The following is a 12,410-nucleotide window of genomic DNA, read 5'->3' as shown; positions in this document are numbered from 1 at the left end:
TGGTAGTGCTGTAGTTCTTAGGTAGTCATGACTTTTTATTATTATCACCATAACTCTGAATGGAGCAAGTACATGTACCTTCACAATTTGCATATTTATTGAAGGTTTCATTTGTTTTCGGAAACAGGCACTATATATGGTCCAGGGTGCCTTGCTTTCAAGATCCTCCTTTCTCGGCCTGCAGTGGAATTACACACTAGTTTTGCCCAGAGCAGCAATATATGGAAAGTTATTACTACAGATGGTCAAATAATTTACCAACAGTCAAGGAACATGGAAGAGTAAAAAGTTTGCTGATAAACTGCAAAAGAGCAGGGAATGGAGGGAGGGGAGAAGAATGGGGGAAAAATAAAAGCAAGCATGTAGGTACAAATTCCACATGATGAATGTTATCACTATGTATATCTAAAATGTACTAGCAAAACAAAACAAAACAAAACAAAAGAACAGGGGGGAAGTTCCAAAAGAGAACCTCTATATTTTAATGGGAGGAGGAGTATGAGAAAATCATCTCTGAAACACCTTGATCAGGTCATGGTGATCCTGTTCACTCATCTTGGATCTCATGTGTTGTCTGAACACTGACTTTGTATCTGTTTGACAGGGTCTAGTACCTGCAGCATTGCAAGGAACAATCCTGCAGGTAAAACTGATAAACAAGTGTGCAAAGATTAGAGTCAAAAGTTGAGTGGGAGAATAAAGTATGTACCTTTGTATTTCAAAGGGACTTTTGAAGTTCCATGGTAATAGGAGAATAAATGCTATTCTTCAAGGAATGCTAGAACTTGTTTCTGCATGTAGCTTGCAAGGAAGAGTTAATATTATGGTCCAAGCTAATCACTCAGCTACAATTTTTTTTTTTTTTTTTTTTTTTTTTTTTTTGTCTTTTTGAAACAGGTCTTGCTATACAGTTCAGGCTGACTTTGAGCTCACTTTGTAGTCCAGGCTGGTCTCGAACTTGCAACAATCTTCCTGCCTCAGCCTCCGGAGTGCTGGGATTACAGGTGTACTACCACATCCAGCTACAATATGACTTTTAAAGAAACAATGATAAAACAATCCCATCCCCCCTTGCCTAGTTCAATTTACATATTTATAACAATGTTCACATTTATAAAATTGTTCAAAAAACAAAACCTGGATTTCCTGAAGAAAAAAAACGTTTTTAAGCTTATATAACGGGGTAGGGGTAGGGGGAATCCTTGTCAGTGTACCAAAGGTCAAGACAAATCTGTGTATACTTTACATTCAGTTGCTTCACGCAGTGGGATGGCATAAGGAATAATCACATGTAATAACGTCACTACCCTAAGCATGAAAATGAATTTTGTGTTTTTCTTGTGCCAGAAAATGCTCATGAACATACACACGTCTACCACAGCGTACCAGCACCTCAACCTTGTCCTGTACAACACCGACTCACACACAGGTCCTCTAGCCAGAACTCAGCGAACAACTTGTTACGGAAAAAAAAAAAAAAGAACCGGTGAGAGCCGTCCTTCTCAACTGTTACTTTAGAATTCTCTTTGCTTTCTTGACTTCCTTTTATGTATGCTGGAGTGGTTCATCCAAACTCCTCTGTAAGTAGAAAGCAACCAGCTCACGTCTGAAAAGTGACTTAGAAGAATCAAAAAAAAGTAGTTATGGGGGACAGGGCAGAGTGGGAGTTTTAAGGGAAAAGACACACTAACCTGGAGAAGTTATTCCTTAGAAGAAAGGGACTGTGGAAGCTAAGAAAACAGAAGTTTTCCATAGTAAGATTGCTAAAATAGTATACAAAAACGGAGCAGAAGTTTCAAGGCTCTTTTTCGGCATAATGACAGCATAAAATTCGCCTTTGGATGTCTACCTTTAAAACAGCCTATGAGTCGCTGGGATCCTGCAAATCCAGCCCTAAAGATGGCGTTGGGACGAAGCCCTTTCCCCCGTCGCCGCCAAGGCGCTAGCCTCACATTTCCCACAAGCCCCTCGGCGGCTCGAGCCCAAGAAAAACGCCTCGCGAGTGTCCCGCCACTGCGCACGCGCGAGAGCTTGTCACGTGGCTTCCCGGGCTGACGAGGCTGACAGGCGGAGCCTCGCGCGCTAGCTTCCGCTGCCGTTTCGTTTCAGGGCTCCAACCCTGGGTTCGCGCTGCCGCCGCCGCCGCCGCCGCCGCCGCCGCGGGGCAAACGGGAGGCGCAGAGCCAAGCGACAGGCACGTGGCCGAATGGCCATGGGCCCGCGCCAGGTCCGGTGACAGCAAGGACCGGAGCGGCCCGGGCCCTGAGCGCGTCTCCTTCGGGGGGCCTCGCCCTCCTGCTTGCGGGGCCGGGGCTCCTGCTGCCGTTGCTGGCGCTGCTCTTGGCGGCGGCGGCGGCCAGGATCATGTCGGGCCGCCGCTGCGCCGGAGGGGGCGCGGCCTGCGCGAGCGTGGTGGCCGAGGCTATAGAGCCGGCCGCCCGCGAGCTGTTCGAGGCGTGCCGTAACGGGGACGTGGAGCGAGTCAAGAAGCTGGTGACGCCCGAGAAGGTGAACAGCCGCGACACGGCGGGCAGGAAATCCACCCCGCTGCACTTCGCCGCAGGTAACCAGGATCCGCGCCGCCCACCTGTGCTGCGGGACTCCGAGGCCCGAATCCGCAGAGTGGCCCCGCCCCTCCCCCGAGCTCTCGCCCCTGGGACTCCAGGCTTGGCGGTCCCGGAAAGTGGGGAAATTGGTCGTGGGGAGCGTACGCATTGACTGGAATTTGGGGGGGCCTTAAGGGGGGTGGCTTTGTTTTGTTTTACAGTATCAGCAATACCTGTACCAACTTCCGGTCTTGCTACCCTGAAAGGCCCCACACAAGAAATAATGGGAGACGTAGTAGGTAGATCTTGTGATTCGAAACACTATCTCAAAAATTTTCTGTTCTTGCAAGTTCTACTATAGTTTATCAGTCCTCTGGGGTCTTAGAGGCCTTAGATTCCAGGGTGTAATTTATGAGTTGTTTCACGGGCTGTAGACACAGTAGAGTTAATTGGTTTATCAGTAGCCAATCATTAGTAAGTTTCCAGAGAAACTAGAATTAGCATTAGACAAGTTTGTAAGAACTGAAGTCTTAGGCTAAGGGCAGGAAGTCAGCCCCGCGCGCGCGCACACGTACACACGTTTGGGGTGGCAAGTAAGAGCTTGAGAAAAATAGTTCAGATACTTTAGCTTGTATCTGAAATTTAAGTTGGGACTCACTTTGCCTCACTGAGAGACTTAGGTCGCTTGAATTAGTTTCTTTTACTATAATTACTAGGTTCACTTAATGATAATAGTAGAATGTTAAAAATAGTGGGAATATGTAAAAGAACCGGAGATGAGACATTCAGCCAGTTTGCTGCAAAGCATTTGCTTTTTTGAGGAAAGGTGGTTACTACATCTAACCTCAAGTGAACCATGTGTGATTGAAATTGAGAGTAAATTCTCATACTTCTGATAATCCTGGTGTTTGTTTTGTGTACATCATGGTTTTTAAAACAATTTTTGAAAATCAAGGTCTACATATTTACATACCCTCTTTTGTGCACACAAATGATATGTAGAGGAACATGAGAAAAATATTCACAATTGCATTTACAGTGTCTACCGAATAGAGATATGTTTGCTTTAACCTGTGCCTATTTTAAAAAGTAAATACTTTTAGGAAGCATGCTTTCTTTATCAATTGTACCTTTGTTTCGTTTCCGTGGGGATTCTGTTAGGAGGGGAAAAACAAACAAACAAACAAACAAACAAACAAAAGATTTGGGGAGGATTGTCCAGGAGTACTAGAGACAGGGACAGTGGAAAGGAAAGTGAGAATCTTGAAGTCAGATCTCACCTAGATAATCATTTTGCATGATTTTGGTGGACAGGGCTGCCTTTCTTCAGTAAATTTAGATTGTCCTGTTTGACCATGTAGTTAGCATTTAACTGATTTGGCAAACTGTCACAAACAAATGCTACACAATCCAAAGGGTAATATTACTTAGATTATGTTCATTTGATCTGTGAGATAAAAATAACCAAGGAAGATCTTAGTTGCTACCTTTCAAAAATTTGATTTATGAGCTCATATCTCAAAATAGTATTTGGAGGTGTGCTATTATGATAGTAGCTTCTCACTGACCTTGTTCTTCCTCCATTAGCCCACCTTTTGTTCTCTCCCAACATATCAAAGCTTTTTTTTTTTTTTCACTTCCTTTAAAGCATTTTTTTTTTTTTTAAACATAGATTTAATGTTTGGTCAGATTAAAGTAAAAAATATTTTTGGAACCAGCCTGCCCATCACAATTTATTCATGTTATCAGGTTTAGCTTATAACATTTTAAAAATTAAGGTATAAACTGATTTACAACTATAATTCAAGCTTCTGTGCATTGTGGGTAAGGCCAGAGAATCACAAGTTTTACAATAACCTGGGCAAATTAGCAAGACCCTATGTCAGAATTTAAAACTAAAAAGGGATAGAGCACCTTTTGATTCTATCTCAGGTTCAAAATCCCCAGTACCAAAAAAAAAAAAAAAAAGTATAAAAAGAAAAGTACAACTAGCTTCATTTTCTTTTTAGCATTTGGAGAATAAATTTCATAATCTCTTCTGAAGGTACTGAATTATGAATCACGTTATTGTAGACGTAAGCATATATTTAGCTATCCAACATAAGTGATGGTACTATGTAACCTCCTGGCCAAGTAGTTTGTACATTTTGGAGGATGATTGTGGGAGGAGCAGGAAGAAAATGTTTTGTCTTTTAATTTTGTTTCTCAGTAACACTAGGAATGAGAGATGTGTGGAGACTACAGAAAATGAACTTTTATCTTTTCATTCAAAAAAAAAAAAACATTCAGAAGGGCTGGCAAGATAGCTCAGCACATTAAGCACTTAGGCAATCACAGGGATCAGGGTTCAATCTCCAGCACCACATGCTGTGCCAGCCACTGAGTCTGGGTGTGGTGGTGGACCCCTATAATCGCAGCACTAAGGAGGCTGAAAACAGGAGGATCAATATATGTCCTGCATAGTGAGAGACCCTGTACCAAATACGTTTAAAAAAAACCAACCCAAAACACCAGTTAATCAATTGCCAGCTGTAAAGGAGATAACTTCTCTTAGAGAAAAAAGGTAATTAGCATAAATGAGAACTTTTGGTTATTGAGATAGATAACACACTCCCAGACAACTGATTTAAGCCATTTAATTTCTTAGGAGAAAAATTACTCTGAAATTACATTTCCATCCACCCTTTGCCTGCCTCCTCCCATTCACACACGCACACCCACCACATGTAGACACACACAGAATATGAATAATTTTTGGTACAGATCAGAGAACTTGTAGAAGCAAGTTGGTGTAGCTCTAATAATACTAGAAAAACTATATGAAATTCTAGACATTGTAATCCCCTAGAAAAGAGCAGATAATGTTTTGAAGACTGCTTTTTTTTTTTTTTTTTGGCAGAACCAGAGATTGAACTCAGGCCCTTGCGCTTTCCAGGAAAGCACTTATTCTACTGAGCCATCTCCCTGGCCCCTAAGTCTGTTTTTTCTGAACTTGTTACTGAAAAATAGGTGACAGAAACTTCAGGAAAAAGTCCTATTGGTGCCCATCACAGTAAAAGATGAAAGCATTCCTTAAAGTCTCTCAAGTGGGATAAGTAGAGTGGAACTTCATAACTTGAGAATCTTAAATACATACTTTCAGAGACATATCATTCAATAAAGAAAAATTTATACTCTTATTAGTCCAGAATTAAGTATATAGACAGTGCAAATAGTTGATGAAAATGTTATAGAAAACAAATTGACAAGCTTATATTACAGTGTTAGTTAACACTTGTTTGATTTGTAGTATGTTATTGTTCCATATTCATTGAATCAGTTACACTGAACTTGGAATTATTATGCTCAGTTGTGTAAGTGAGTTGGATATATATTTTTCTCAGTACTAGGGATTAAACCTAGGGCCTTGGCAAGCACTCTACCACCAGGCTGTATCCTTTTTATTTTTTGAGACAGGATCTTCACACATTGCGCCAGCTGACTTCAAACTTTTGATCCCCCTGCCTCAGTCTCCCTAGTAGCTGAATTATAGGTTTATGGCATCTTTCCTCACTAAAAGGAAATTTTTCTTTCAGAGGAAGGAAATGAAATTAGAGCATCTAGAATTTGACACACAAGTAACAGATGAAAACTGCAGTTACATTAGAGATGAAAAAAAACTAGACCATGTTACCATCTTCACTTGTATTATCAGATTCATGGAGACCAGTAAGTTGATATGACTGTTAAGTGGATGTTTTGAGCAAAACTAAGGCAAGTAGTGTAACAGAAAAACCAGTATCAATCCAAGTGGAAGACTCTTTGCACTGCGAAGTTAGAAGACAACTTTTATTATATCATTAGGCTGGGGAACCCAGAGGTTCAAATCACCAGCCTAGAGTCAGGCTTGAGTTCAGTTTCAGTATAATTTAAGAGTGGGAAGTACAAAGCTGATAGCAGATTATTACATAATTGGTTACATGGAATGCAAGAATTATGTCATACAGGGGCTGGGAAGATAGCTCAGTAAACATTTGCCTGGCAAGCACAAGGTCCTGAGTTCAGTCCCCAGTTCTGCAAAAAAAAAAAAAAAAAATTATGTCATACATTGTCAGGCAGGTTTGTACAGGAATATTCTGGGAGGGAAGGGGTCTGAGAAGAGTAGATAGAGTTGAAAGTGTCCTTGATCGGGTCAGACTTCAAACATGATGGCCTTGAAGCAAGTTGGAATCACTGTATTTTTAAATCACAGGCCCTCCACAGTCAGTTTGGCTCACACATTTTTAAGAGGGAACATCTGGACCTAGACAGTCAGGGCTAGCAACGTGATGGGGAGCATGAGCATAGTCCCAGGCTGTGAATTGATTTCTAAATTTTCTTGTAATATGTCTACAAGTCAGTTATTCCTTAAATGTGCCCTAACTGTAGGACAAAAGTTGCAAGTGGACGAATTTTAACAATCTGTTGAGCTGAAGAAGTAGCTGAAAGCAATGCCTTGGCTGTCAACTTTCAGAGTTGTAGAGGGGGTTTCTGCATAGGTTGGACTGTTCTGACTTAACACGTTGCTAAATCCTATGTGACTCTTGATGTTTCAGGGGAAGGATAGCAAGAGGATGGGAAAAATAGATAAGAGACAAAAACTGAGTTCAGGTGGAGCCATCTGTCTCCCAATGGGAGGAAGAGACCTGCTCAACTACCACAGGGGTATTTATTTGTACAATTGACAAAGTTGGTATCATGTGACACAGCTTTGCCTAGCAACTGATTACTTAGGTTGTGACTGCCTTGGTGCTCCTTGGACTGAAGCAGCATGTGGGGTGCTCTTTGTTCTCAGACAGCCTTGCTTCACCCTCACAGAAGTGATAACTTTCCAGCCTCTCTACAACAGGTCATTCATCATATGACTGGCACAAAAAGTAAGGGATTCCCCCAATTCAAGGTTTCAAAAGGTCAGCTACTAAAAATATATTTTTTATGATTGATAGTCACACTCTTTCCAAAAAGCATTCTGTTGAAGACCTGTAAAAAGCTTTTAATACCGTTTCCATCTTTGTGTGTAAGACAGCATTGTAGTTAGGAGTGAGGCAGCAGATATGTCCATATTCTTTGCCTTTGACTACAGTTAATCTTATATCAACAGAATACCTCAAAATTTAAAAAAAAAAAAAAAGATGGCCTAAGAATTTAGAATCCTTGACTTACTTTATCTCCCAATATATTACAAAGGTCTTTAGCTCTGCTTTTGATCTCAGTTCCTCTGGGCCTAGACAACTAGTTTACAGAACTCTTTAATATTCTTCCACTCGATTGTCAAGTTTCATCCCCCTAAAGGCCATGACATCCTTTTCCAAGTTTCTTCTACCATCATGTGTCTAGTTAGATAGTGTATCTGTCCCAAATTGAGATGGATGAAGTCCTCTCCCTTGAATACTTTATTTTAATAAAATAGAGTTTGTCCTAGAAATGTGTACACACTTTAGTTCACCATGCTAATAAGCTAATGGCTACCATTTTGAGCACCACTTGTAGTTATAGAGGTAACTCATGAATCTCATGATGTTGCAAAAATTTAGTATTGAAATATTTATACAAAATTTCCTCTTGATGGATGTACAGATATCCTTTCTAAATAGGCCTTTTTTGCTTTATTGTCAATACTTTATATTAGATTCATATTTGGTGTATATATGTAACTTGATCATGATTTTCACACATAGAGCAGTGTTTGCAAATGGGTGTCCTGTAATCATAAACCATAATATGTACATGGCCTCTTATTGCCTTGTGTGGTATGGAAATTGGCATAATACCTGTCCATGTTCTGCTACCAGTAAGAGCATGATCCAAATATACTGTGTATTAGTTACTTTTATGTTGCTGAGACAAAATATCCAAGGTTTATTTTGACTCAGTTTGTACAGGTTTCAGTCAGAACTGGCTGGCTCAAAGGTAAGGTGGCATAGCAGAGGGGCATTGCCAGGCGAGCAGGAGACAAGCAGCAGCCCTCTTTCTGTTCAATATATTCCATCCAGGCTACCTACCTTTAGAGAAGATGGCACTCGTACCCAGGATGGGCCACCCTTAATCACAGCATTACACCATTACTCTGAGCATGACACACCTAAAATCCATCCACCTCCAAAACCCACTTATGACCATATGAGGCTTTGAGGGGACATCTAGATATAAGCTATAATGCTGTGTAAAGCTGTTTTTTCTTCAAGAAATGGCTAGTTAGCCAGTATGTCTTGAACTATTCTTGAGACCTTAAAACTGAAGATTTCTTCATAGATAACCTGTAAAGAAGTTTGAGTTGCATCTTAGATCTGAATGTTTTACCACACTGCCAAAAATGGAGTTTTTGTTTTTGTTTTTCAATTTGAAATAGCTACATTCTAGCTCTTAGGTTTTTCCTTTAGTGCCAAGATGTGACTTCAAGCATTGAAAAAATCTCAATGCTGTCTTGGCATAGCAGATCACCTCCACTCATGTGTTATACCCCTTACTACCTGACTTTGAGGGCTGGGGAGATAGCTCAGTGGCCTAAGCACCTGCCTGGCAAGCGGAAGTTCCAGAGTTCAATCCCCGGTACCACAAAAATAAATAAATAACCTGACTTTGAAAACATGCTTATCTCTGCTGTCCATCTCCAGATGAGTTTTTGACATCCTAATTATGTGCAGAACCATTATGATACAGCATCATTAGCATAGAAGACATCTGTGTCTTAAAGTGTTTGTATACCTATATAATCATTTTATTCATAGCTCCTCAGCTGAAGCTGCAGTTTCAATAATCTCCAGCGTGATCTCTTTCCAGTAATGTTTGGCAAAGGGCTACTACTTCACCTTAATTCAAATCACCAGTCCTTTACAACAGGTATCTTCACAGTTGATACCATCTCTTACAACAACTAGATTTTCTACTTCAACTATTTCTTTGCCAACTGAACTCTCCTTTTGGTGGGAGTGGGAGCAATTCAACCTGTGAGTCACTTTTTATTACTGTAGTGCTTTTTACCATGGAAGAAGCAGTAATACTTCTTTCAGAAGTGGGTACAAAGGGTAAGGACTGTTTACTTTTATTATTATTATTATTGATTCTTTTATTCTTCTGATTTTGGGAGTGCTTTCTAAAAAGCATTTCCTCTAGGTAGGTGCTGAATGCTTTACATACAATCAGCAGTCCCCAAGTAGTATTAAAGACTGAAGTTGGGCTAATCACAAATGATTCAACCTCACTGAAATTTTCCTTTTTGGCTTTTGCATTTAGTTCTGTTCTTAGAGGTATGTCCAAAACTTGAACTCATCCTTTGCCAGAATCATCTGCAACTTTCCCACCCCATCTCAGTTGATGACAGCTGAACTCCATTACTCAGGCCAAAACCCTTGGGGTGACCCATGATTTTTTGCTTAGTGTTAGATGTTCTTGCTATTTCTCACCCTTACCCTCACCCTATATCCAGGCCATAGGGAAACTGCTAGCTGTACCCATACAGTTTTGGAACTTATCATTTATCATTATGTTGGCAAGTGCTACCAGATTATGGTCCAAGCCACTGTGAATTCTTACATATGTCTACTCATAGACTGCTAAGGTTAATGCAGCAGTAGCCAGAGAATAATATCTAATAATATTAGATCCCTGTAGTGACTCTCCATTTGCTCAGAATAAAAGAAGCTAGAGTTCTTACATTGATACTCAAATCCTGTGCTCCTGGGGGCTTGCGGGTTAGCTCAGTTGTTCAAAGTGCCTGCTTGGGCAAACTCAGTCAGGTACAGGGGACTGCAGTTCAGTCCCCAGCTCCACATGCCGCACCAGACCCTCACTGAAGGCAAGCTGAGCTAGCCAAAAAAAGAAAAAGAATCCTTCTTAAGTTTTGAGGGCTTGCACATTAGCTCAGTTGGTTAAAGCGCCTGCCTGGGCAAACCCAGTCAGGCTCAGGGGCCCATGGTTCAATCCCCAGCTCCACATGCTGCACCAGATAGATCCACCCTTAAGGCAGCCTGAGCCAGCCAAAAAGAAAATGAAAAGAATCCTTCTCAAATCCTGTGCCCTTATCTGGTCCTGCTCAACTTCTACCCCTTAGTATGCTCCACCCACTAAGGCCTAATTCACTGTCATCTCTTTGAAACCTTTGAGTATGTCTCACCATCCTAGCATGACCTATAGTGACTAACTGCAATCAATATTCAACTTTATAGTTCCCTTCACAACATGTAGCCCTGATTTTTTTGTTTTGCTCATCACTTCCTAACATACCTAAAACAAAATATTGCTTGTCTGCATCACCATGAAAGAGAAATTGCTGAAAAACAAGGAATGGGTTTGTTCATTGTCACCTGTCTCCCAGAAAAGTGTCTGGCTTGTGGTGATATTTCCTGATTATTTGCTAAATGAATGAATGAGACAAGAAGAAAAACCAGGACTGTCTGGTGTTGTGGAATCTCTCTATAAAGTTTTTCAGGAAGGAAGGAATAATCAGTTGTCAAATGGTTCTGAGATGGCTAGTCAGACATGTTCTTTGGATTTATTTAATTTTTTTTGGAACCAGGGATAGAACTCAGGCCCTTGTGCTTGCCAGGGAACGCTTATTCCTCTGAGCCATCTCCCCGGCTCTCTTTGGATTTAGTAATGTGAAAATTGTAGTGTGACCTTGTGGAAAGCAGTTACAAGGAAGAAGTCCATTAAGTTTGGAAGAATAGTGAATGAGAGACAGTCCTTACAGATTGGATTATGCAGAAGACTTCAAAATGGGGATAGAAATTCAGGGAGAGTACTTTCTATAAAAGGAAAAATTTTAGAACAGGTTTACATACTGTGAAGAATGTTCTAATAGAAAGTGTAAGGGACCAGTGGAGAAAGGGTAGCAAAGATCCTGATGTGAGCAAAGGCCTGCAGTGCAAGGTTCTCAAGAAGGACTGAACAACAAAACTGATAGAAACTGAGTCTTTATATTTTGCATAGTTTCAAAAGCTGTCTTTTTTTTTTTTTTTTTTTTAATGTGTTTGGTACAGGGTCTCACTATGCTGGTAGGACTCATACCGCTCCTCCTGTTTTCAGACTCCTTAGCGCTGAGATTACAGGCATGAGCCACCATGTCTGGTCTTTGTGTCCAGGAGGCATGTGGTGCTGGGGTTCGAACCTGGGTCCCTGTGCTTCCTTAAGCAGGCACTTAGGCCCCAAAAGCCTTCTTTGTGGTCATGAGCAGCTTCCTAAATTTAGGATCCACAGAACCTACAACTTGGGATTTGTCTCATAAGTACTTCAAATTAAGTTTTCCAAAACCAAATTTTATCACATAAAACCTGTTTTATTCTAATACCAGAGATATAACTCTTTTATCCTTTCACAAATTAGTCACTAGATCTTGTCAATTTTTCTTTTCCAGTTCTCTAGTTACTTCTTGCAACAGTGTGTGCAGTAGTAAACAATTGGAAATGAACTGTCTCTGAGAATGGAAATAGTTAAATTTTGATTCTTTCGTTCGTTCATTCATTCGTTTGTTTTTTTTAATGTATTTAGTACAGGATCTACAGGATCTTACTACACAGATAGGACTCATAGTGATTCTCCTGTTTTCAGCCTCCCAAGCGCTGGGATTACAGGCATGCACTACCATACCCAGTGTCAGTCACTATCTCAGCATGCCCCAGGGGTGGGGCCTGCACGGCATGGCACGGATCAAACCCCAGTCCCTGTGCTCTGCCTAAGCAGGGGCTTTAATCTGCTGAGCTCTCTGGCCAGCCCAAATTTTGATATTTTCAAATAACAAAAATACGTGCTAGTACTTTGCTAGATTTAGTATATTGCTAGATTTCCTAAAAGGAAAATATAAACAATATCTTTTTAAAAATTAAAAGGTATATATCCATACATACACTT

General features: G+C 40.8%; 1 protein-coding gene across 1 annotated transcript in view; it reads left to right on the top strand.

Annotated features, from left to right (window-relative positions):
- Positions 1-1,986: 1,986 nt before the first annotated feature.
- Tnks2 (tankyrase 2) overlaps positions 1,987-12,410 on the top strand; it is an 81,492-nt gene continuing 71,068 nt past the window's right edge. Inside the window, exon 1 of the mRNA XM_004632061.2 lies at positions 1,987-2,563. Coding sequence (XP_004632118.1) covers positions 2,365-2,563 — 199 coding nt within the window. The 5' untranslated portion in view covers positions 1,987-2,364. The remainder of the gene's footprint in view (positions 2,564-12,410) is intronic.

The sequence above is a fragment of the Octodon degus genome, unplaced genomic scaffold, assembly GCF_000260255.1.
Source record: "Octodon degus isolate 3935 unplaced genomic scaffold, OctDeg1.0 scaffold00046, whole genome shotgun sequence".
NCBI classification, from domain to species: Eukaryota; Metazoa; Chordata; class Mammalia; order Rodentia; family Octodontidae; genus Octodon; species Octodon degus.
Note: the sequence above shows the minus strand (reverse complement) of the source record. Positions and strands in the feature narration are given on the sequence as shown.